The 27,901-nt window shown below is 39.0% G+C and overlaps 1 protein-coding gene across 1 annotated transcript; it reads left to right on the forward strand.

The window, feature by feature from the left end:
• Window positions 1-2,765: 2,765 nt before the first annotated feature.
• LOC130545361 (uncharacterized) lies at window positions 2,766-9,767 on the forward strand. The gene is made up of 20 exons (XM_057319802.1): window positions 2,766-2,979; window positions 3,380-3,631; window positions 3,817-3,911; window positions 4,107-4,157; window positions 4,277-4,655; window positions 4,788-4,964; window positions 5,124-5,212; window positions 5,353-5,440; window positions 5,663-5,757; window positions 5,944-6,000; window positions 6,122-6,500; window positions 6,604-6,780; window positions 6,940-7,028; window positions 7,173-7,356; window positions 7,912-8,006; window positions 8,190-8,246; window positions 8,368-8,746; window positions 8,850-9,026; window positions 9,186-9,274; window positions 9,579-9,767. The coding sequence occupies exons 1-20, from the start codon at window positions 2,766-2,768 to the stop codon at window positions 9,765-9,767; spliced, it is 3,312 nt and encodes a 1,103-aa protein (XP_057175785.1).
• The last annotated feature ends 18,134 nt before the right edge of the window (window positions 9,768-27,901 follow it).

Consider the following 27,901-nt stretch of genomic DNA (forward strand, 5'->3'; position numbering starts at 1 on the left):
TGTGCAAGTACAGTTCATCACATGAATAGCCAGGTAACTTATTAATGTTACATACCGATGGACAAATTAAGGCCATATAATTTTGTTTTAATATTTCTAAGTACTGTGTTTTTCATTTTTTAATATACAATAGTGATATATTTGTCCACATAAATTACTGTAGTGTATTACAGTATTTACTATAGTAAACTGCAGTAAAGTTCCTAGATACTATAGTGTTTCTGAACTTTACTATAGTATATTATGGCCCGATTTCACAGACCAGGCTTAAGGCTAGTCCCAGACTAAAATGAATGTGTGACCTGTCTAAACTGAATGTAACTTGCCCAAAAATATCTTAAAATATATCAGTGCCATTGTTTTGTCACAAGATGTTCACCAGTAATGTATTCTTCTAGGGCATTTTTATAAAAGCGACATAAATATCTTAATTCAACCAAGGCATAGTCCAGTCTTAAACTAAACCGTGTCTGTGAAACCGGGCCTACGTGTTTACTCTAGTTTATCAATTTACTACAAGGGCACTACAATTTTACATATTAAATACTATAGTACACTACAGTATTTTGTCGTCTGAGTGCGCTATTGATTAATGTCACACCAGTAGTGTAGCCAGAAAAGAGACTCTGTCTGGGTGTGCATTTGAAAAACTGGGTGTCACATTTTTTAACAGATTAAAGTGTAAAAAAAACAACTCTGCATATAACGTTACAGAATACACTGGGCTGTTGTGTAAAACTAAACTCGCCACATATCCATAAAACTATATACATTTTATATCTATATAAATGATCAAATATAACTATTCAATACATTCAACAACGCCATAACACATAAACAGTACCGTTAATAATGCCTCAAAGGGGAGACGACGTGGCCTGACCTTGAATGCGTCAATTATGTCATCTGGGTCCAGTGTTTCTGTGAGCTCTCCTTCAATCATCAGCAATGAGAGTCTTTCGGTGAGCATAGGTGCTCTGTTGCTGGTTTTGATTCGATTTACTGATGAAAATAAACGCTCCACGGAACAGCTAGGCAGTGTCATAAAAACGCGTAATAAACTGTTCACGTTGGGGAAAACGTCTTTATCACACGAGTCTAAGACTTCTTGACTTTTTGCTAAAAACAATTAAGCAGGGACCTCTGAGGCGTATTGCTAGCTAGCAACATTCAGTCAAGGACTATATTTTGTTAATTGTGCTCGGCAAACGTCTCCCAGGGTGCTAGGGTGGGGTCACGTGAGTCATTTGCGGAATGCTAATTGGTTGACAGTCCGAATGTTTTTTTTACCAAAATAATTCAAATGAACAAATATAGTAAGTAAACAACAATAGCACGAGTATAACTTTTTTTAAAACCCTTTCACACGTAAGTTTAAAAATTTCAGAATGACTCCCTGGCGTGAGTTTTTTTCAAGGCAACCGTTAGAACGTATCGCTTTAATATTTCCATGGCGACGCGGGACTGCTTATCATGTGACAGACACACCGCAGAACGACAGCAGCTATGACTGATGTATTGCTTTTACGTAATTTTTCTTTTTTATTCATAATATTCACAAACTTGTTAACTATGATATGAAATATCTGATATTCCGATTGTCAAATATGTGTATATGAATGTGTTTTGTTGTTTAAACACTTTTATAATGATCGCGTTAGTTGAGCTAACAGTTACGTTATAAGCGGGCGCTGTCATGTTTGTTTGTGCCGCATTTACAGCACGTGAATTTAAATGTATGAAGCCTAAAATAAACATTACGTGATTGAAAGCACTGCATAGTTGTGATATGTGAGAGGATTGAGTAAATCCGTCTCTGGCTCAGTGCCAGCCAAAGCGCCAAATGTTCTAATCACACCAGTGTGATCGTATACGTGCCAAAGGGTTAATTTAAGACTAAAAATCTGCATTTATTTTGTGTCACACACAAACAAGCACAACGACAAACGCACTTTGCACAAACACGTGACGGTAGACTCGCTGCAATTAATGGAAATCCGTCGTAGTGACGGAGAACTTTAATCCATATGTGTAAATGTGTCATTTTATGGTTTAAAATGGCCGCGGTCTAAACAATCTAGTAAAACTTAAATAAATAAAAATAAGTGTCAGATAAATGTTAATTATTTTTGTTTAAATTAAAAAAACATTTAGAATCAGATTTTAGGTCCAACATGGCGGACGCGTCAATGTATGATATATGAACACAGACGTGAAGCGCTCTTACTATTTTAAATTAGTTTTTAAATACACTTTTTTAAAATAACACAGTGTATTGAACGTATTAAAATAAAATAATTAATACACAACATTAAATGCATTATAATGACTGAATATTTATTGACATTAATAGATGCAGCAACAAACATAACAACTACATGTAAAATGTTTTACCTGTAATCGTTACAGATTAATAACGAAACATTTAATAATAGAATCATAATTAAAGTAAAACAAAATGAAATTTGGGACTTGCTACTCCTCAAAAACATCCAATGAGCGAAACCGACCAAGGAGCGCTTAGCTTAGCGTTAATTTACGCGTGAGAAATGGTCAGTCACGTTTTCTACTGACACCTCAGTGGCACACAAACCTTCTCAAAATGACGTAACAATGATCTCTGCGCGTCTACAGATCTTATCTTAGCTTAGCTTATATAAAGGCTGAAAACACTCGCTGTGCTCATTGTCATTTCAGCTGCGTTTGCTTAACGTTCGCTTACGGTTTGCTTAACGTTCGCATAACTGCAGTCTTCTAACGGCGAAATGGGTCAAGAATTTGGCAAATGTGTTAAAACCGACAGCGTTGACGATCGGAGCGGTGTGTACAAACAATGCACACCAGCACCATCGACCGCGAATGGTGAACGCGATGGAGGAAGGAAGAAAAATAGGTTTTGGAGACGGAAGAAAGGCCTCAGAGAAGATCAGGTTCAGGCCACTGAAGTGATCGATGTGGCATCTGACAGAAACACCGACGGTAAGTAACGTTAATATCATCACTTTATGTACACTTCCGTTCAAACGTTTGGGGTCAGTTCCTGTGTTTCTCCAATAGTAAACGCATCAAAACGAATGGATTGAATTGAATGATTTCATAAACAAAAATGTAGTTAAAATATATGTGAAAATATTTCAATTTGAATCTAACTTTCATAACCTTTTGGATCTGTTATATAATGTAAAAATGTTTGTTATACCTTATATGTTGAATATTATTTATTGTGTTTGCCAGGATGACCTACTGTTACTGTAACTTAATGGTTAAAAGGATGAACAGATATTTCAGTATCGTGTTGGATTCATGAATGTGACATTAAGTGTTGATTATTTGATGAATATTCTTTGATTGACTTGATCTTGTGTGTTTGTCACTACAGAGTTTAAGGATAACCAGGAAACTCTCACCTGTGACCTGGAGATCCTCAGCACTCAGGATCCAGTCCTGTCTGAGTCCCTTGTGCAGGTGCACTTTGGGTCGGACTCGACTGAGGATGCCGTACAGGATCCAGTCGCTATAGAGTCGGATTGGGAGGAAAAGATGGATTGGGATAAAGAAATCCAGCCAGCACCAGTCAGTGTGGCTGAGGAGGTGATGGAGGAATATGAGGAGCCCAGCGTGGTCATTAAGGGTGAGTTTACTTCCATAATCACAACATATCACAACATACACCTATACACTTCTGCTCATATGATAAATATAATATTATGGAGTTATATAATTAGATAAATATTAGATAAATATTGTTAAAATAGTTTTGGATGAAGTATCGCTAATGTTTGGTGTTTTGTGTCAATTTCATGTCTCTTTTAATAGAAATCAAGTCATGCCGGTATGAAATCGGTGACATGCTGTCTGAATGCGCTTTTGGAGCCATTTATGAAGGGACCCGGTTGAAGGATGGCTTGAAGGTTTGATTTTTTACTCACAGTAACCAACAAATAGTCTTGTGCTCATCTATTTAATATCTCTCTCTGTCCTTTAAAAACCTTCTGAATGTATCTCATATCCACTTTTTAGTGCTTGTATTTCTTACATGTCTGCTCAGGATGAATGCTTTGAATGAAATGATTTAACTGTAAATCCTTGTTTGTTTTGTTGATCAGGTGGCAGTGAAACGTGTCAATACCTCTAAGCATCTGGATTATATCATTATCGTAAGTAGTACCTATTATTCTTCAATTGAAAACATCTTCATTACTTTTTACATGCACACAATTCCACTGTCTTCTGTTTTTCCAAACTCTGTGTAATGATGCTGTTTTCTTTCTTCTAGCCTGGTCACCCTGAGCCTCTTCCACGTGAGGTGGCTCTTCACATGCTTGCCTGTGATGGAGAAATCCTTCCTGAGGTTGTCCAGCTCTTGGACTGGCAGGTGTATCCGGACCACTACATCATGGTCCTGGAGCGCCCCTCTCCCTGCGTGGATGTACGTGAATTTGCCACGAGCAACAAGGGAAAACTCAACGAGGAGGTAGCCAAAGACATCATGTGGCAGGCGACCACAGCTGCCTACAAGTGCTGCCGACGGGGGGTTTTCCACCGTGATATCAAAATGGAGAACCTCCTCATAAGAACAGACACCCTATACGTCAAACTCATCGACTTTGGGTGCGGCGATCTACTTACAGGGTCGTCTTACAAGACGTTTATGGGTATGTGTTATCATTTCATTTACATTTGTATAAATAAGATGACAGCATTCAGATTCAGTGCTAGGCTCACTTAGACTACAAAATAGTGTGTTAATGTAAACGGTTAAATGATATGAAATCTGTTTTCTTCAGGCACAAGAGACTACGCCTGCCCAGAGTTTTTCAAAACGGGCGAATATTACGGACAGCCGGCGACGGTGTACTCGCTGGGCGTGCTGCTGTTCGCCATGGTGTGCGGGACATTTCCCAACTGTAATGACCAGTACTCGATCAACGAAAGGATCTTGTACAAAGACGGCTTGACTGAAGGTGAGATCTTCATCAGACCAACTGTAGTTCTGAATGATAGAAAACAGAACAAGTGCTTTGATAAAATAATTGAATAAGATGATGAATGAGAGTTTAAAGTGACATTCAGATAAACTCACAGTTTAAGTTAATAATCGTCTCTTCTGTCTTTCTGAACAGAATGCTGCCATTTGATTCAAGCCTGTCTGCAAGAGGATCCAGAGGATCGTATTGATCTGGATGAGATCCTTCACCACACATGGTTTCAGGTACTGACATCTTTATACACAGACACATTTTCTGCATTTGTTTTTTTGCTGTTGGTTTATTCTGAAATCTGGAAGATGAAAAGTCAATATGTGTCAATATAATGTAGACAATACACCACTTATATTACTGTTTATTTCAGGACAAATATCCTGCCGACGGTCTCCAGACTCCCATCCACTTTAATGAGAATAAAGAGGATGATCAGAAGCCCAGAGTGAGAATTGAAGGTGAGCTTACTTTAATAATTCCAGCATAACACAACGTATAAAAAGGATATAGTTTCACTCCTGGATTCTGATTGGTCAGTAGCTGTGTTTTATTCACTCAACGATTCTGTGTAACAACACTTTACAGTATGTTATATTATTTACACGATATTGTTAAATAGTTTTAGGTGAAGTATTGCTGATGTTTGGTGATTCATGTCTGCTGCATTTCTCTTTGAATAGAAATCAATGGCCGGCGGTATGAGATCGGCAGAAAGTTGGGTCAAGGCGGTTTTGGATACGTCCATGAAGGGACGCGTCTGCGGGACGGATTGAAGGTTTGATTTTTTTCTATCTTGTGCTCATCTTCTTTTCAAACCTTAATGTGTCCAGTGTCCAGGACTTCAGTGCTTGATCTACTGAAACCTGACCAAACTTGCTCTTTACTGTTGTAAATCTATTATAGCACAGTTCTGTTCCGGATGAATGCTCACACAAATCCATTTTTTTATTTTGTTGATCAGGTGGCAGTGAAAATTGTCAAGAAGACCGATGATGTGAGGGAGGATTATATCAACTTTGTAAGTAGCTTGTGTTATTATTCAGTTGAAAACATCTTCACAGTTTGTTTGAGACTGAGCTAAATCCTTGTTTGCTAAACCACCTTCATCTATTCATGACAAACAATTGTTTTTCTTCTAGCCGGGTCATCCTGAGCCTCTTCCACGAGAGGTCGGTCTTCAGATGCTTGCCTGTGAGGGAGTACATGTTCCTGTAATCGTCCAGTTGCTGGACTGGCAGGACGATTTAGACCGATACTTCATGGTCCTGGAGCGCCCCTCTCCCTGCATGGACCTGCTCGGTTTCATGAAAAGCAATGGAGGCAGAGTGACCGAGTACATTGCGCAGGCTATCATGGGGCAAGCGACTTATGCTGCTGCAGTCTGCTGCCTACGGGGGGTTTTCCATAGAGACATAAAGCTGGAAAACCTCCTGATTAACCCGGACACGCTGGAGGTCAAAATGATTGACTTCGGGTGCGGCGATCTGCTTAAAAGATCAGCTTACAAGGAGTATATGGGTATGTTTTATCACTTTCCTAATGATTTTCAGATATTTTCTGATAGTTCTTCTTCTCACTTTTGAGACATCACATTTTTTGCACGCTAATTTGTTTTCTTTAGGCACAAGGATCTACATGTGCCCCGAATACTTGGAATGGGGCGAGTACTATGGAAAGCCGGCGACGGTGTACTCTCTGGGCGTGCTGCTATTCGCCATGGTGTGCGGGAGATTTCCCACCTATTCAGACCTGGACCAGATCAACGAGAAGTCGTGGAGTAAAGACGGCTTGACTGAAGGTGAGATCTTCGTCAGACCAACTTTAGTTCTGATTGATAGAAAACAGAACAAGTGCTTTGATAAAAGAATTGAATAAGATGATGAATGAGAGTTTAAAGTGACATTCAGATAAACTCGCAGTTTAAGGTAATAATCGTCTCTTCTGTCTTTCTGAACAGAATGCTGCCATTTGATTGAAGCCTGTCTGCAAGAGGATCCAGAGGATCGTCTTGATCTGGATGAGATCCTTGAACACAAGTGGTTTCAGGTACTGACATGTTTATACACCGACACATTTTCTGCATTTGTTTTTTTGTTGTTGGTTTATTCTGAAATCTGGAAGATGGAAAGTCAATATGTGTCAATAGCATATATTTAGACAATACAGCACTTATATTACTGTTTATTTCAGCAGGAAGATCCCGCAGACGGCCTCCAGACTCCCGTCCACAATGGGGGTGATGATGTCATTGAGGATCCAGATGATGCTTGGTCTGACTTGAATGATCATGTGGACATTTTAAGCCTGCACACTTCAGGCAGTCCGTCCGAAGAAGAGTCGGAGGATGATCAGAAGTCCAGAGTGAGATTTGAACGTAAATTACTTTCATAATTCCAACATAACACAATTTACAGAATGATATAGTCCTTGATTCTGATTGGTCAAAAGCTGTGTTTTATTCACACAACGATTCTATGTATCACTTCACACCTTTAGCAATGTAAACATTCTGTTTCTGTGATATATATGTGTGGATGTAATAACATATTCAGCAACAAAATTCAGGTTAAATTTATTTTTAAAAACAACACTATGGGGCGGTTTCCCGGTCAGGGCTTAAGCCTAGTCCTAGACTAACTTAAATGTTAGAGGTGTCTTGATCGAAAACAACTTGCACTGACATAACTTAAAATATATGAGTGTGATTGTTTTGTCTCAAGATGCAAGCCTGTGAAGTTGTTTGTAAAATAAGTTTTTTAAATTGACTTAAATATCCTAATTTAACTAAGGCTTAGTCCTGATTTAAAATAATCCTTGTCGGGCAAACCGCCCCTATATGTTACATGTTAAATAGATATTGTTAAATAGTTTTAGGTGAAGTATTGCTGATGTTTGGTGATTCATGTCTGCTGCATTTCTCTTTGAATAGAAATCAATGGCCGGTGGTATGAGATCGGCGGAAAGTTGGGTCAAGGCGGTTTTGGATACGTCCATGAAGGGAAGCGTCTGCGGGACGGATTGAAGGTTTGATTTTTTTCTGTCTTGTGCTCATCTTCTTTTCAAACCTTAATGTGTCCAGGACTTCAGTGCTTGATCTATTGAAACCTGATATTGAAAACTTGCTCTTTACTGTTGTAAATCTATTATAGCACAGTTCTGTTCCAGATGAATGCTTACACAAATCCATTTTTTTATTTTGTTGATCAGGTGGCAGTGAAAATTGTCAAGAAGACCGATGATGTGAGGGAGGATTATATCAACTTTGTAAGTAGCTTGTGTTATTATTCAGTTGAAAACATCTTCACAGTTTGTTTGAGACTGAGCTAAATCCTTGTTTGCTAAACCACCTTCATCTATTCATGACAAACAATTATTTTTCTTCTAGCCGGGTCATCCTGAGCCTCTTCCACGAGAGGTCGGTCTTCAGATGCTTGCCTGTGAGGGAGTACATGTTCCTGTAATCGTCCAGTTGCTGGACTGGCAGGACGATTTAGACCGATACTTCATGGTCCTGGAGCGCCCCTCTCCCTGCATGGACCTGCTCGGTTTCATGAAAAACAATGGAGGCAGAGTGACCGAGTACATTGCGCAGGCTATCATGTTGCAAGCGACTTATGCGGCTGTCGTCTGCTGCCTACGGGGGGTTTTCCATAGAGACATAAAGCTGGAAAACCTCCTGATTAACCCGGACACGCTGAAGGTCAAAATGATTGACTTCGGGTGTGGCGATCTGCTTAAAAGATCAGCTTACAAGAAGTATATGGGTATGTTGTAGCACTTTCTTAATGATTTTCAGATATTTTCTGATAGTTCTTCTGCTCACTTTTGAGACATCACATTTTTTGCACGCTAATTTGTTTTCTTTAGGCACAAGGATCTACATGTGCCCCGAATACTTGGAATGGGGCGAGTACTATGGAAAGCCGGCAACGGTGTACTCGCTGGGCGTGCTGCTATTCGCCATGGTGTGCGGGAGATTTCCCACCTATTCAGACCTGGACCAGATCAACGAGAAGTCGTGGAGTAAAGACGGCTTGACTGAAGGTGAGATCTTCATCAGACCAACTGTAGTTCTGAATGATAGAAAACAGAACAAGTGCTTTGATAAAAGAATTGAATAAGATGATGAATGAGAGTTTAAAGTGACATTCAGATAAACTCACAGTTTAAGGTAATAATCGTTTGTTCTGTCTTTCTGAACAGAATGCTGCCATTTGATTCAAGCCTGTCTGCAAGAGGATCAAGAGGATCGTATTGATCTGGATGAGATCCTTCACCACACATGGTTTCAGGTACTGACATGTTTATACACCCGACACTCAGCAAAAAAAAGGGGTTTTAGTATTAGTCACCATTTAGTTTTTAGAGCGTGAGTCACATACAGCAGAAAACTGAAGTAAAATGCATTTTCTCTGTAAAGGGCACAGTTATTGAAAAATCAAGACACTTCAGACAAAAGTATTTGTTTTTTAATATTGCTGCATTTTCTGCATTTGTTTTTTGTTGTTGGTTTATTCTGAAATCTGGAAGATGGAGAGTCAATGTGTCAATATCATATATTTAGACAATACAGCACTTATATTACTGTTTTTTCAGCAGGAAGATCCCGCAGATGGCCTCCAGACTCCCGTCCACACTGGGAGTGATGATGTCATTGAGGATCCAGATGATGCTGGGTCTGACTGTAATGATGATGGGGAGGTTATAATACAACAGACCTCAGTTGGTAGTGTGTCAGGCGTGGTAAACCTGCACACTTCAGTTAGTGGTGCGTCGGACTGGTAGGGGGGATATACGGCAGAATTCGTTCGATATTGCATCATTCAGGATGGTTAAAATTCAGCAGAATTCGTTTGATAGTGCGTCGGACTGGGAGGGTGACATACGGCAGAATTCGCTCGATATTGCATCAAAAAGGATGGTTAAAATTCAGCAGAATTCGTTTGATAGTGCGTCGGACTGGGAGGGTGATATACGGCAGAATTCGTTTGATAGTGAGTCGGACTGGGAGGAATTCCTTTGATACTGTATCGCACAGGATGGATAAAATACAGCAGAATTCATGTAATAGTGCGTTGGACTGGGAGGGTGATATACGGCAGAATTAGTTTAATATTGCATCATTCAGGATGGTTAAAATTCAGCACAATTCGTTTGATAGTGTGTCGGACTGGGAGGAATTCCTTTGATATTGTATCGCACAGGATGGTTAAAATACAGCAGAATCCATTTTATATTCTATCGTATAGGATGGTTAAAATAGTGCGTCGGACTGGGAGGGTAAAATACAGCAGAATTAGTTTGATATTGCATCATACAGGATGGTTAAAATACAGCGGAATTCATGTAATAGTGCGTCGGACTGGGAGGGTAATATAGCAGCATTAATTTGATATTGCATCGTACTGGATAGTTAAAATGAGGGATGTGAACGAATGTTCGAATATTTGATTAGCAATAATTATTCAAAAATTAAAAATGCTATTTGAATATTCGTATTTTTCATAAGAATAAAAAACTGCGTCACTACAGGGTTAAGTTACGCTACAGAAGACCTTATTAGAATAGTCTCGTCTTATTTAACGCTTCTTCACTTCATCTGTCATGACTTTATAACATACAGAAAATATAAAAAATCATTTGTATGCGTTCCTAAATCTTTGTTCACTCAGATCGCAAGCTAGTTTAAATATTAAGTTTACACGGCGGCGGGTTCGGATGAGTGTTATGCTCGGCTCACATCACCATAATAAAATGTTTTAAAAACTGGTTAAAAACATTAGGTATACAAATACAAACGTAATATTAAATGATTAACATTAATTTATTTATTACCATAGCTTGTTCGGAGCGGTTGATCTTTGTAAATTCATATTCGTTGGATAAAAACTATATAAACTAATACTCACTTCAACAACTTGAAACATGAAAGTGTACGTTTCACTGCAACCAATGTTAAAGGGATGTTCACCCAAAAACTCAAATTTACTCTTTATTTACTCACCCCCAGGCCATACGAGATGCAGGTGACATTTTTTCTTGAGTAGAACCATAAAGAAGATTGTTTGGTAAATCCGCAGCCCTCTGTGCTTCATATAATGGATGTATATGGGGTCCACCTGTCTAAGAGTTCCTGAAGGACAAAATTCTAACAAAAGCGGGTCTTGGTGAGATATTGATGTCTTGTGAAGCGAATCGATCGATATTTGCAATAAACTGAACGTTATTTTTAATAATACGAGCGGTACTTTACACCCTCCGCCAGAAGTCAGAAGCGACTTGCACCACCTGCTGGTGAAGCGGTCAGGCAGCAGGTAGAGATCATGCATTGGCGGAATCGGCGCTCTGTTGCTTCTCCTGGGATTCCCGGATGTGGAACTTTGAATTTCAAGTCGAATTTGAACCACTGAATTTGTGGATTCGAATTTTTAAACCGAAATTATATGGACTGAAAATTGTCTGTCGAATATTAAAGCTTGTATTTTATAACAAGTTGAATTTTTTAAATGAAATTTAAAAGGTGAATTTTGATTATTGAATTTTTAAACGGTGAAACTGTGTGTGAAATTTTTACATTTGAAAAAATCACAGCTTAAATATGCAACCATGTTGAATTGCAGAACCTTAAAATGCGAGCACTGTTAATACAATGCATTTTTTTTCAGCTTCAAACACATTTGTCTCTATTTTACTTCCATATAGGTGCACCCAAATTTTCGACCACATCGCATTTAACACCGCAGTTTTACCAGTTCATTTCTTTTTAAATCGCTGTCCATATAGGCAAAATTGACTTGTAAATGATTAACTAACAATCTGGTCATCATAAAGTTCTTTATTTTTGAAGCACAATTCTACAAGAAAGGTAACTTACTGAAAAAGTGTTGGTGCTTAAAGTGCTTCACCGAACTGAAACTTAAAACAGCTCAAGATAAATGGACCAGGGCTTGACATAACCTGGGAGGTTGATGGCTCCGTGTCAGAGCATTGCTTATGATTTTCGGACGGATCAGGCCTTAACTTAACATTATTCACAAAAAAGTTGTCAATCGTTCTTTTCATCTTCTCTCATCATCCGCGCTACATCCACTCTGTTTAACTGACGGGCCTACGTATAGGCTCCTCCCCTCTCTGTCTGACTGCAGCACACGCATTTTCACACGTACACACCAGAGGTTGTGCCAGACTTTTTATTGTCCGTCATTTTGACTGACAGGCTCATAAAAAGTCCGTCATAATCTATTATTACCTGTCACTATGGTGCAAGGTGGCTTTAGGTGGTAATTAGTATGTTCGTGATGTCTTCACGCTGTTCTTGCGTCTAGGAACTTTTTGTATTTTAATACAACTGAATGCCCAATAAAGCCGTTGTTGTTTATATTCATCTATATATTTAATGTTTTAATGTTTATGTTCATATGTGATTCGATCTGGGAAAACCCAACACATGGTGCAAATTTATATATTACAGTTTTTGATACCAAGCCCTTTCCAAATCAGTTTTTATTTTGCTCATACCTTGGGTATGTAACAAAAGTTATGGCTGAGGTCGGCTGAAGCGCTAGGATATTAAGGAACGGAATTTGGAGAAAAACGGGTTTAAGGTTAAGTGATGAAAATAAAAGCAGAACAGTCCATTATCACAAGGAAAAGTCACTTTAGAGTAGTAAAAGACTTACTCTAATAACAATTTAATAAAAAAAACATTTCCCAGTGTTGAAGTCTATAAAAATACTTTACAAAACCGTTTGAATAAAACGAAAGTAAGGAATATGGTGCAGGGCACACTTAAAGAACGAGAGCTCTGCCATTATCACTACACGAGGAAACTAGCAAACATTACGGACAACAACTAATAAGCAGTGAAGCAAGTTTTACCTTGTTTATCATGTGCATAGTGTCTGGACTTTTGATCATCCCTTGTATGTTTTGCGATCGCGGTCCGGCTCGCATGAGCAGCGATAACTCCCGGTGCTGCAGACGGGGAGCTCCACCATATCACGAAAACATTGTATGAAAAAAACTTTGCATGCCGTAGTTTACACAGGACTGGCGGGGAATGTGCATTGATGCTCCTTCATTCTTCATGTTATGTGGTTTACTTTGATAGGTGAACTGTCTTTCCCGCGTCTCAGTGCGACATCCGACAGGTTTTCTCAGATCGCATCACATATGTCTAGTCAGTAACAATGACAGGTGAAAACACGCTCGCGAGCATATCACGCTCTAATGAAGGGAAACGGGGAGTTACAAATTGCCATCATTGTAATCCGTCAAAATAGCTAACGGACGGACGGCCTTCAGATTTTTCCGTCACTGGTAAACATTTTTTGTCAATGACAGAATTTTTGTTTAACACGACCTCAGGTACACACACTTACAGGAAAATCTGGACCATGGCCAATCAGAGGGGCGCTCCGCCCTTCACTATCTCTGATTGGTTTAGACCACGATATGGGCCTAATGTGTGTCTGTTGTTGAATCACAGGAAGACTTTCAGAGTCGCGGTGACTTTTTTTCTCCCTCGAACGGCTAGTCGCACCGGTGCGACCTCAGATTTTTCTTATTCGCACCATTGAGAAATCAAGTCGCATGTGCGACCAAATTGGTCGCACTCTAGAGCCCTGCACATGTTACACAGCAGTCACTTTCACGAATTGACATACCCTCTGACAAAATCATCATACACATAAGAGAGGCGATTTTGGCAATATTACTGTATTTGTCTCGTGCAGCGCGTGTGAAGTGGCTAACAAACTGCATATTTACAGAAGTATGCTCATGTTCTTAAGTCTAAACAGTGACAGGGAAACGCTATATTGCACTCATTGTGCAGTGAGCGGAAGGGAGAATTGTCAGAGTAGATGCAGAGAAAGACCATCCTGAATTGTATTTAGTTATATTAACTTTTAGAACAACGGGGCTGAATAGTTTTCTCTTTCTCTACTGCTCTTGTATACTCCGCTGTATTTCTAACTAAAACTGCAATTCATGGCCGCTAGAGGCTGTCTCTAAAACAGAGCAGAATCTCATTGAGCCCCATGTTAAAATGGCCAACTTTACAGCACAAAAAAACATGTTTACAGCCTGGTACAAAAAAATATTTTGGTCTATATAGGTAATTTTACCCTTCATGACAACTGTGAGGAGGGTGATATCCTTAAAACTCACCCGTTTAACTTATATTAAGCCTTAAAATTCTGCAAAATGGTTGCGTGGGCACTTGAGTGACAAGTGGTTTTAGCCAACCGGGTGCCTCAGCTCCAACCACGTCCCGCCTCTTTGCCCATTTACAATTATCCGGGAGTGAGGCTCGATGCCAAGATGGCAACAACCGGCTCCACCTACTTTAGGCTTAATTTTTATTCTTCGCAAACCTATGGGTGACGTCACATATACTACGTCACATACATTAAGTCCATATTTTATACAGTCTATGGTTTATACCAAAAGCAAAAAGGCCCCAAGCAGTTTTGCGCCCCTGTTTTTACTTATTTGTCCAGTAGGGGGAACTGTACATTAAGAACCACCAGAACAGACCTAAGAAAAAAGATAACTTCATCATCCATCACGAGTTATGGTAAATAAACGTTTTCAGGCAATCGTCCAACATGTATAGTTTTAAACGATTCATTGATATCGATATGAAATTATTTCTAAAAAGATATGTAGGCCTATGTGTAATTTATACTCAAAGACAATAAAATGTATACTTATTGACCAGGTCGATATTCTGTCTGGATCAACCTTAGCTAACCACGTGTATGCTTACTCGATATCTCTTACTCATTTTCATAATTATTTTCTTTTTCATTTTATTTTGTTGTCTGTCTCTAGCCTATGTGATGGCCTTTTCTGGTAACATATTCTTCTGACCCTGTTTACTTGCATTAATACATAACGTCACTACAGTAGGCTTCTATGTAAACCATTTCAATTTAGCTGCACACGTACTTAAGTTATTAATTATTTTAAGTCGTTAGTCATAGTACAACTTCCTACAAAATGGAGAGCCCCATAATCGGAACTAACAATTAATCACTGCGGTCAGGCCAGCCTCCACTTTGAAAATGACTGTCAAGACAGCCCTCACGGTGGTTTTCTGTGCGCGCATATATGACAGATTGCGGTAGGAGCGCAGGTATGGGAGGCAAATCCTGCCAAATTTAAATAAATAAATTAAACGATGAAAATGAAAACCAGATTAGCAATTTCATTATACACAACTGCGTGCACAATATGTGCCAAAATGAAAAATAAAATGAAATTATTTTATTTTCATTTTCATTTTTACACTGACAATGCGTTGTCCCTGTCAAATTGAAAAAGAAAATGCAATTGGTGATTTGACATTTCATTTTCACTAAAATCTCGAGGCAAGACTGCCAATATGAAAATGAAAAGGCAAATGTGAAAAAGAAATTGTAAAAACATTTTTTACAAAGGTTTTATTAATGTTCACGCAATAATACTGACACAATTCAAATTAAAATGTAAACTTTGATTTTCATTTTATTTTATTTTCTCTTCTCTTTTATTTCATTTTCGTTTTCATTTTCTTTTTCTTGTTCACAGTCATGCAAATTACATGTTAATTAGTGGGTGTGGACGAGCGTCTGCATTACTGGGAACGCCCACAAAAAACGTCATATCCGTTTATTCGAACGAACGTGTGTAGACCTTGTCAGGCGCTTGGCCTTAGCGCTTTGTAATGATGACGATGACTGTGCCTGGTGCAATACCGAAAATTGTTGTGTGGTGTTCTGCATCTCTGATAAGTTAACAGACGAACAAACTAAAGCATTGGAGAGCCCGTATCTCTAGCGTGCCCTGAAACATGCCGGAGCGCGATTGTCCCCACTCCGCCGCTGACCTGCTCTTACACTGTACATTACCATCCGCACCCGAGCACGCTATCATCATTACACTGTGACTGCTTTTAAGAAAACATAAACAAAGCGATCTTTCTCAGCACAATAGAATCCATCGTAATGTTCGGTTTGAGGTTGATAAGATGTGTTTAACCTCACGCGCGCTGTGCGCAGACCAATTCGCTTATGGTATCACAAGAGCGGCTCATATGTGTTTAAATCAGCCCCGCGTACTTCATTCATTATGATTATGAGCCAATCGTTATACAAAGTGCTGCACTATGTTATGAATGCATGTTTTAAATGATGCGCCTGTTTAAATTCCTTGAAGTTCAGCTGTCATGGCAAAAAACATCTAATACGCACACACTATTAATTCATTCGAATTGTTTTTTTTGTCCCACGGCGCGGTGACACAGGCCTGCACTTATAAGTGTTGTAGGTATTAGATGTTTTTTGGTATGACAGCTGAACTTCAAGGAATTTAAACAGGCGCATCATTTAAAACATGCATTCATAACATAGTGCAGCACTTTGTATAACGATTGGCTCATAATCATAATGAATGAAGTACGCGGGGCTGATTTAAACACATATGAGCCGCTCTTGTGATACCATAAGCGAATTGGTCTGCGCACAGCGCGCGTGAGGTTAAACACATCTTATCAACCTCAAACCGAACATTACGATGGATTCTATTGTGCTGAGAAAGATCGCTTTGTTTATGTTTTCTTAAAAGCAGTCACAGTGTAATGATGATAGCGTGCTCGGGTGCGGATGGTAATGTACAGTGTAAGAGCAGGTCAGCGGCGGAGTGGGGACAATCGCGCTCCGGCATGTTTCAGGGCACGCTAGAGATACGGGCTCTCCAATGCTTTAGTTTGTTCGTCTGTTAACTTATCAGAGATGCAGTACACCACACAACAATTTTCGGTATTGCACCAGGCACAGTCATCGTCATCATTACAAAGCGCTAAGGCCAAGCGCCTGACAAGGTCTACACACGTTCGTTCGAATAAACGGATATGACGTTTTTGTGGGCGTTCCCAGTAATGCAGACGCTCGTCCACACCCACTAATTAACATGTAATTTGCATGACCGTGAACAAGAAAAAGAAAATGAAAACGAAAACGAAAACGAAAATGAAAACGAAAATGAAATAAAAGAGAAGAGAAAATAAAATAAAATGAAAATCAAAGTTTACATTTTAATTTGAATTGTGTCAGTATTATTGCGTGAACATTAATAAAACCTTTGTAAAAAATGTTTTTACAATTTATTTTTCACATTTGCCTTTTCATTTTCAAATTGGCAGTCTTGCCTCGAGATTTTAGTGAAAATGAAATGTCAAATCACCAATTGTATTTTCTTTTTCAATTTGACAGGGACAACGCATTGTCAGTGTAAAAATGAAAATGAAAATAATTTCATTTTATTTTTCATTTTGGCACATATTGTGCACGCAGTTGTGTATAATGAAATTGCTAATCTGGTTTTCATTTTCATCGTTTAATTTATTTATTTAAATTTGGCAGGATTTGCCTCCCATACACGCAGGAGGACAAATTTCAAAATAAAAGCGGTTTCGCACTCAATGAGAGACGATGTTAAAGGGTTGCTATCTCACAGGATGGGTTAAATGCAGAGGTCACATTTCGGTTATGGGTGACCATAACTGACTATAGAATAACTAAAAATAACTGATAAATAGGTAACTTTTAATACACAATATCAGGACTGTCTGATGTGATTTTTTAAATACCCCCCAAATGTCCCATATAAGCTGTTTTTATACATGTTCAGAGTTCAGACACATGTTTAAAGGAAACTACCTGTTTCAAGAAAATGATTACACCTCAGAATCATAGTACACAATCTCAGATTACCACTCAGACAATATCAGGACTGTCTGATGTGGTGTTTTTAAATAAAAGTCCCCTGAATATCTTATATACACTGTTTTTTTCTATATGTTCAGATAAGTGTTAAAATGAAACTACCCTTTTTGTGAAAGTGATTTCACATCAGAATCATAGTATACCATCTCAGATTGTCCATCATACAATATCAGGACTGTCTGATGTGGTGTTTTTAAATAAAAGTCCACTGAATGTCCATAGACTGTTTTTTCTATATGTTCAGATAGGCGTAAAAAGGAAACTACCTGTTTTGAGAACATAATTCCACCTCAGAATCGTAGTACACCATCTCAGATTGGCACTCAAACAATATCAGGACTGTCTGATGTGGTTTTTTAAATAAATGCCCCTCAAATGTCCAATTTATACTGTTTAAGTGGGCTCCCATAGGCCATAGGGTATTACGTGAAGTGCTACTGCCTTACGTGAAATTAAACGACCTTTAAGTGTGTTTAATTTTGCTCAATAGGGGGCAGTGCTTTGTTGTAAATATCGTTTAAAACTATACATGTTGGACGATTGCCTGAAAACGTTTATTTACCATAACTCGTGATGGATGATGAAGTTATCTTTTTTCTTAGGTTCTGGTGGTTCTTAATGTACAGTTCCCCCTACTGGACAAATAAGTAAAAACAGGGGCGCAAAACTGCTTGGGGCCTTCTTGCTTTTGGTATAAACCATAGACTGTATAAAATATGGACTTAATGTATGTGACGTAGTATATGTGACGTCACCCATAGGTTTGCGAAGAATAAAAATTAAGCCTAAAGTAGGTGGAGCCGGTTGTTGCCATCGCGCCTCACTCCCGGATAATTGTAAATGGGCAAAGAGGCGGGACGTGGTTGGAGCTGAGGCGCCCGGTTGGCTAAAACCACTTGTCACTCAAGTGCCCACGCAACCATTTTGCAGAATTTTAAGGGTTACTATAAGTTAAACGGGTGAGTTTTAAGGAGATCACCCTCCTCACAGTTGTCATGAAGGGTAAAATTACCTATATAGACCAAAATATTTTTTTGTACCAGGATGTAAACATGTTTTTTTGTGCTGTAAAGTTGGCCATTTTAACATGGGGCTCAATGAGATTCTGCTCTGTTTTAGAGACAGCCTCTAGCGGCCATGAATTGCAGTTTTAGTTAGAAATACAGCGGAGTATACAAGAGCAGTAGAGAAAGAGAAAACTATTCAGCCCCGTTGTTCTAAATGTTAATATAACTAAATACAATTCAGGATGGTCTTTCTCTGCATCTACTCTGACAATTCTCCCTTCCGCTCACTGCACAATGAGTGCAATATAGCGTTTCCCAACACCTGTCACTGTTTAGACTTAAGAACATCAGAATCAGAATCAGAAGAGCTTTATTGCCAAGTGTGCTTGCACACACAAGGAATTTTCTTTGGTGTTGGAAGCTTCTAGTACAGACATTCAACACAATGACAATACAATATAATACGATTTACAGTCTAAAAGATTCTAAATTGTGCATATATAAAATAAAGACTATTTTACAGAAAATGGGGGATAATAACATATAAGAGACATTGTACAGGGTAGTATATAGTAGAATAAACATATTAACAGATTGTATGTACACTTGTGCAAATGGATAATTTAGTAAGTAGAGGTAGTGTTATATACATGTATACATAAGATGTAGATATAATAAGGCACTATAGTGCACACTATAGGAGTAGTGGAAGTGGAATATTGCTCTTAAGGAGCAGTTATCTGTTTAGGAGGGAGATTGCCTGGGGGAAGAAGCTGCTTCTGTGTCTGGAAGTCCTGGTGTTTGGTGCTCTAAAGCGCCGGCCAGAGGGCAGCAGATCAAAGAGTTTGTGTGCTGGGTGTGTGGAGTCAATGATGATTTTTCTTGCCCTGTTTTTCACTCTGGAATCGTACAGGTCCTGAAGTGTGGGCAGAGGAGCACCAATAATTTTCTCAGCACTACGAACTGTCCGTTGTAGTCTTCGTAGGTCTGATTTGGTGGCCGAGCCATACCAAACAGTAATTGAAGTGCACAGAACAGATTCGATGACCACTGAGTAGAACTGGGTCAGTAGCTCCTGTGGTAGGTTGAACTTCCTCAATTGACGGAGGAAGTATAACCTCTGCTGGGCCTTCTTTACAATGGAGTCTATGTGGGACTCCCACTTCAGGTCCTGAGAGATGGTGGAGCCCAGGAACCTGAATGACTCCACAGTATCCACAGTGCTGTCCAGGATGGTGAGGGGAGGAAGTGATGGAGGGTTCCTTCTGAAATCCACTATCATCTCCACTGTCTTGAATGCATTCAGCTCTAGGTTGTTTTGACTACACCAGGCAGCCAGCTGAGCAACCTCCTTTCTGTAGGCAGATTCATCACCGTCTTGAATAAGGCCAATGACTGTGGTGTCATCTGCAAACTTCAGGAGTTTGACAGAAGGGTCTGTAGAGGTGCATTCGTTTGTGTAGAGTGAATATAGCAGTGGAGAAAGAACACATCCTTGAGGAGCTCCGGTGCTGATGGTACATGTGCTGGATTTAAATTTTCCCAACCTCACTAGCTGCTGCCTGTTCGACAGGAAGTTAATAATCCACTGACAGGTAGAGGTTGGCACAGAGAGCTGGGTAAGCTTGGGCAGGAGGAGGTCTGGGATTATGGTGTTGAAGGCCGAGCTGAAGTCTACAAACAGGATCCTGACGTAAGTCCCTGGTCTGTCTAGGTGTTGTAGGATGTAATGCAGTCCCATGTTTACTGCATCGTCCACAGACCTGTTTGCTCGGTAAGCAAACTGGAGGGGATCAAGAAGTGGTCTGGTGATGTCCTTCAGGTGGGCCAGTACAAGTCTCTCAAATGACTTCATGACCACAGATGTTAAAGCAACAGGCCTGTAGTCATTAAGTCCAGATATTTTGGGTTTCTTCTGTACAGGGATGATGGTGGAGCGTTTGAAGCATGAAGGGACTTCACACTGCTCCAAAGATCTGTTAAAAATATTAGTGAAGATGGGCGACAGCTGCTCCGCACAGACTTTCAGGCAGGAGGGTGAGACATTGTCTGGGCCTGGTGCTTTTCTGATCTTTTGTTTGCGGAAAAGCTGGCAAACATCCTCTTCGCAGATCTTAAGTGCAGGTTGAGTGTCAAGAGGAGGTGTTAATGGTATAGCAGAGATAGGGTCAGGGCGGGTGTGAAGGGTGAGACTCTGCATTTCAAAACGACAATAGAAGTCGTTCAGGTCGTCAGCCAGTCGTTGATTACCCATAGACTGAGGGGATGATGGCTTGTAGTTGGTAATGTCTTTCAGGCATGAGCATACTTCTGTCAATATGCAGTTTGTTAGCCACTTCACACGCACTGCACGAGACAAATACAGTAATATTGCCAAAATCGCCTCTCTTATGTGTATGATGATTTTGTCAGAGGGTATGTCAATTCGTGAAAGTGACTGCCGTGTAACATGTGGCACAAATGAATCGCATTTATTTACTATTATACGCTTGCTTTAATGTCTGACAACAGAAAATGTCAATGAGAATGGCTTTATTGGACATTTATTGGCATTAACATACAATATGTGACAGTTCAAAGACTAGAAGCGAAATTGCCAACTGAGCGCAAATGCGGCATAATGACGTTTTCTGTATGCTAATCAGTACGTCAAGAATCGATTCTGAATCGAATTGTGAACCTAAGAATCGATTCTGAATCGATCGTGAGGGACCAAACGATTCCCACCCCAAATGGAAACCCGCTTAAAGATCGCGTAGCACAGGCAATTTCTGCCAATCTCATATTAATCTTGAGTGCCTTTACAGTAGTATTGCATAAGTCGTATCTTCGAAGAGTATTTAGTTTGATCAAATTTATAAATGAGAGATACAGCTGTACGATTATTTCCGGAAAAACACGAGCTGCTAGAGGTGGGACTAGTGGGGAGAGTGGGATTGAACTACAGCACGAGCACACAACACATCATCACATTAATCCCTTCGTGTTTTGTACATTATGCACATTCACGCCGATTGCCAACAAAACACAAACGTGTGACTTAGTTTGACTTACAGCGTGCAGTTCATGTCCGACATCAGTTTCAAACGATCTCCAAATCCAGCGTTATATCCACCGTTTATATAACATCTATCACAGAAATGCCACGAACAAACAGACACACCTAAACTTCACTACCGCAAGAGTAACGAGCTGCAGCACAGCCCTGCCCATCTTGACGCAGCACAGAGAATCTTGATGGTAAGCGGGTCTCGCTCGTCGGTTGGCTTGTGGTCGGGCTCTTTCTTTCGCCTTGCCGTGCTTTTCTGGGAGAATCACCAATAAAAGGAATAGGACCCCCCACAGGGATCCAGAATTATAAAAATCTTTCCGAAACAAGTTGGAGTGCTGGGGGAGTGTATCGAGCACAGAAATACTACGTCATACGTCCAACTCGTTTTTTAACAAGTTGACCATGTTAAGCATGAGAAGTCAGCACGTTTAACAGTGTAAAGAAGTCAGAATTAGAGCTGTAATCGGGCCTTAAAAGTTAGGCCCGACAGGGTCCGAGCCCGACAGAATTCGGCCCGAGCCCGACAAGTACATTTTGATTGACAGCTTTTTAAAAGCCCGAACCCGTTTACAGCCTGACATTAGGCTATTCAAATGTGCACACGCACACAGCTTTTTGTCAAGAATGCGTCATCTATACATGTTTTAACATAATTTATTAATGACTAACGTAAGCTATAGGCCACTTGGAAGTTGGAACAAAGAAATAAAATAAGTCCTCTGTAACATCATAACATATCACATATCCCACTGGCTCATTATTCTCATTATGCACATGGTCAAAACTTTTCCTCACCTCAGACTTTGCTTTAGTTGCTGGTGCAACCAAAACGTAATTGCCAGAGGCAAGCCTCCGTTTCACCTCCTCAGCATCCATTTTCGCATCTTTCTCGCGCTAATCGGAACGCATCACATGACCGCTCATTTACCGCGCAAGCACGAGCCCGGCCCGAGCCCGTGTAAAATGATAGAAATTAAGCCCGAACCAAAGATCTTCAGCTCTAGTCAGAATGCATGACCTAGCATGTTACCCCATCTTTAACAACTACTCAGTTCAGGTTAAGAATATGATGTTTACAATGCAAAATATTGTTGTTGTAAAACAATAAATTTAACTTGCATTTTGTTGCTGAACATATTATATATTTATATTACAGAAACAGAATGTTTACATTCTGTTAAAGGTGTGCAGTGATACACATAATCGTTGTGTGAATAAAACACAGCTATTGACCAATCAGAATTAAGGACTGAAACTATATGTGTTTTATAAATTGTGTTTTGTTGGAATTATGCAAGTAAACTGACCCTGAATGAACATGCTGGGCTTCTCATAATCCTCCATCATGCTCCTCTTTAGACTGACTGCTTACTAAAAGTTGGCAAAGTTTTAACCTCCCAGTCTGACGCACCATTACATGAATTCTGCTGTATTTTAACCATCTTGTACAATGCGATATAAACGATTTCTGCTGTATTTTAACTAGGGATGGGCATATTTAAATCATTTCATATTAGAACAGTTGAGCTCATAAAAAAACAAATATTTGAATGTTTGTTTGTTTATTTAAATTAAGTAAACAAAAACATAATTTGTTACATTTTTTTTAGTCACAATTTCACATCAAGCTTATAAATATAATTAAATATTCATAGCGCAATAATATTATATCCTGTATATAGGGTTTTAATGTTGAAAGATTAGCAACGTAGGAAAAATAGCCTACATAAAAACTGCGTTTAAAACTGCGCAGCGCGAAGCACAAAAAGAGAACATACAAAACGAAAAGGAACAAAACTGTGGTAGATAGTTATCTAGTTTATTTTGTTTTATATGTTCTTGATCAGAAAAACAAGCATATAGAGTAGGCCTATTTTACTCTGGTGAAAGTTCCTCAGCCGGTTATCAAGCCGATTGTTAAGAAAACTCACTGAATGCTCTTCTAAGTCACGGTAACAAAAAACAAATCTGACAAGAATATCTGGCTTGATCATAAATAAAGTAAACAGGCTTGATACCTCCATGCCCACTCTTAAGGTCCTAAAATCAAAGACTGAGTCATTGTAGTGCTTGTTGTCATGTTTATTACGTGACTAATCTGAGGAAGATATTTACTGATCCTGCTGATCACCACAGATATAAATATGGTTTTCGTTGTCGTTTCATGGTCAGTGTCTGTCTTGTTTAGCTTTGCATTGCATTTGCATCAATAAATAAAACTGTGACTAAGGAATTACTGATCGTTTAAAAAAAACATCCGTGCTAATTTATTTACAGGCTATAACTTGAAGGCGACGACCCTATTTTAACTTCTTAGGAGGAAAATACAGGCTTTTAGGTATGGAAAAGGTACTCTTATGCAAAAGCCAAATTCATTAAAGGGATAGTTCATAGTTGTGTTATGTTGGGATTATGGAAGTAAACTCACCCTGAATGACCACGCTGGGCTCCTCATATTCCTCCATCTCCTCCTCAGCCACACTGACTGGTGCTGGCTGGATTTCTTTATCCCAATCCAGCTTTTCCTTCCAGTCCGACTCTATAGCGACTGGATCCTGTACGGCATCCTCATTCGAGTCCGACCCAAAGTGCACCTGCACAAGGGACTCAGACAGGACTGGATCCTGAGTGCTGAGGATCTCCAGATCACAGGTGAGAGTTTCCTGGTTTTCCTGAAACTCTGTAGTGACAAATAGGGCTGTCACGATTATGAAATTTGACTGACGATTAATTGTCTGATAAGTCATTGCGATTATGACGATTAATTGTCTGTTTTATGGCTTTCACGATTATGACGATTAATTGTCTGTTTTTGAGCTTTGACATTTAATTCTCATACATTTTTGATTCAGCGATTGAAACCACCATATTGTTCTGAATATAAAGACTATGTTCTTTTTCTTGTAAATACATCGGAAAAAATTGTGTCGTCATATATTTAAGGTTTAGGCTTTTACATGTCAATAATACAACTGCCAAATACTTGTAAATTAAGTAAATTGATCAGGTGTGAATTGAAGCCACCATTAAAATACTATCAGTCATAGAAAAGCTTCTAGTCTGTTTTTTTCTAACTTGCAAGACTACAATAAAATTGTATGTTATTGAAATTTTGGTAGACTGGTTTTCACACTGAGATTTACTTAAATAATATTAAATTGTACTGCAGGTAATTTGTATGGTATATGCTTTAGTTTTTTTTAAGTGATTGTGTTGTGGTGGTACATTTTACAAGTATTACCATGCTTTAGTTACAATATATACACTAAAATATGCAATATGCAGATGCACTACAGCTCCCCCTAGTGTCTTCTATAGAGATGTGCAATAATTGCGATGATCTGAAACCATCGCGATGAGGTCAAACAATCGCGATGAGACGATTATTTAATAATCGTGACAGCCCTAGTGACAAACACACAAGATCAAGTCAATCAAAGAATATTCATGAAATAATCAACACTTAACGTCACATTCATGAATCCAACACGATACTGAAATGGACAAATTTCACTCAGATTTTCAACAAAATGATCTGTTCATCCCTTTAACCAATAAGTTACAGTAACGTTAGGTCATCCTGGCAAACACAATAAATAATATTCAACATATAAGGTATAACAAACATTTTTACATTATATAACAGATCCAAAATGTTATCAAAGTTGAAAAACTACATTTTTGTTTTTGAAACCATTCGTTTTGATGCGTTTACTATTCGAGAAAATTAGTTAAATATTTATAAGTGAACTGACCCCAAACGTTTGAACGGAAGTGTACATAAAGTGATGATATTAACGTTACTTACCGTCGGTGTTTCTGTCAGATGCCACATCGATCACTTCAGTAGCCTGAACCTGACCTTCTCTGAGGCCTTTCTTCCGTCTCCAGAACCTCTTTTTCTTCCTCCCTCCATCGCGTTCACCATTCGCGGTCGATGGTGCTGGTGTGCATTGTTTGTACACACCGCTCCGATCGTCAACGCTGTCGGTTTTAACACATTTGCCAAATTCTTGACCCATTTCACCGTTAGTCGACTGCAGTTAAGCGAACGTTAAGCAAACCATAAGCGAGCGTTAAGCAAACCGTAAGCGAACGTTAAGCAAACCGTAAGCGAATGTTAAGCAAACCGTAAACAAACGTTAAGCGCACCATAGTCAACTGTTAGCAAACGCAGCAGAAATGACAATGAGCACAGCGAGTGTTTTCAGCCTTTATATAAGCTAAGCTAAGATAAGATCTGTAGACGCACAGAGATCATTGTTACGTCATTTTGAGAAGGTTTGTGTGCCACTGAGGTGTCAGTAGAAAACGTGACTGACCATTTCTCACGTGTAAATTAACGCTAAGCTAAGCGCTCCTTGGTCGGTTTCGTTCAGTGGATGTTTTTGAGGAGTACGCGTCCCAAATTTAATTTAGTTTTACTTTAATTATGATTCGATTATTAAATGTTTTGTTATTCATCTGTAACGATTACACGTAAAACATTTGCATGTAGTTGTTATGTTTGTTGCTGCATCTATTAATGTCAATAAATATTCTGTCGTTATAATGCATTTAATGTTGTGTATTAATTCTTTTATTTTAATGCGTTCAATACACTGTGTTAATTGTTTAAAAAAATGTATTTAAAAACTAATTTAAGATAGTAAGAGCACTTCACGTCTGTGTTCATATATCATACATTGACGTGTCTGCCATGTTGGACCTCAAATCTGATTCTAAGTGTTGAAATACCATTTAATAACTAAAATATATATTTTTTAATTTAAACAAAAATAATTAACATTTATCTGACACTTATTTTTATTTATTTAAGTTTTACTAGATTGTTTAGACCGCGGCCATTTTAAACCATAAGATGACACATTTACACATGGATTAAAGTTCTCCGTCACTACGACGGATTTCCATTAATTGCAGCAAGTCTACCGTTACGTGTTTGTGTAAAGTGCATTTGTCTTTGTGCTTGTTTGTGTGTGACACAAAATAAATGCAGATTTTTAGTCTTAAATTAACCCTTTGGCGTATACGATCACACTGGTGTGATTAGAACATTTGGCGCTTTGGCTGGCTCTGAGCCAGAGACGGACTTACTCAATCCTCTCACATATCACAACTATGCAGTGCTTTCAATCACGTAATGTTTATTTTAGGCTTCATACATTTAAATTTACGTGCTGTAAATGCGGCACAAACAAACATGACAGCGCCCGCTTATAACATAACTGTTAGCTCAACTAATGCGATCATTATAAAAGTGTTTAAACAACAAAACACATTCATATACACATATTTGATCGGAATATCAGATATTTCATATCATAGTTAACAAGTTTGTGAATATTTTGAATAAAAAATAAAAATTACGTAAAAGCAATACATCAGTCATAGCTGCTGTCGTTCTGCGGTGTGTCTGTCACATGATAAGCAGTCCCGCGTCGCCATGGAAATATTAAAGCGATAGGTTCTAACGGTTGCCTTGAAAAAACTCACGCCAGGGAGTCATTCTGAAATTTTTAAACTTACGTGTGAAAGGGTTTTAATAAAAAAATTATACTCGTGCTATTGTTGTTTACTTACAATATTTGTTCATTTTAATTATTTTGGTAAAAAATCATTTGGACTGTCAACCAATCAGCATTCCGCAAACAGGCACTGACTCATGTGACCCCACCCTAGCACCCTGGGAGACGTTTGCCGCGCACAATTAACAAAATATAGAGTCCTTGACTGAACGTTGCTAGCTAGCAATATGTCACAGAGATCCCTGCTTAATTTTTTTAGCAAAAAGTCAAGTCTTAGACTCGTGTGATAAAGATGTTTTCCCCAACGTGAACAGTTTATTACGCGTTTTTATCACACTGCCTGTTACAAGCTGTTCTGTGGAGCGTTTATTTTAATAAATCGAATCAAAACCAGCAACTATGCTCACTGAAAGACTAAATAGCCTCTCATTGCTGATGTTTGAACGAGAGCTCACAGAAACACTGGACCCAGATGACATAATTTCAAGGTCAGGCCACGCCATCTCCCCCTTTGAGGCATTATTAGTGATGCTTTGAAAAAGCATAACTATTGTTATTCGAA

This window comes from Triplophysa rosa, linkage group LG21, assembly GCF_024868665.1.
Source record: "Triplophysa rosa linkage group LG21, Trosa_1v2, whole genome shotgun sequence".
Taxonomy (NCBI): Eukaryota; Metazoa; Chordata; class Actinopteri; order Cypriniformes; family Nemacheilidae; genus Triplophysa; species Triplophysa rosa.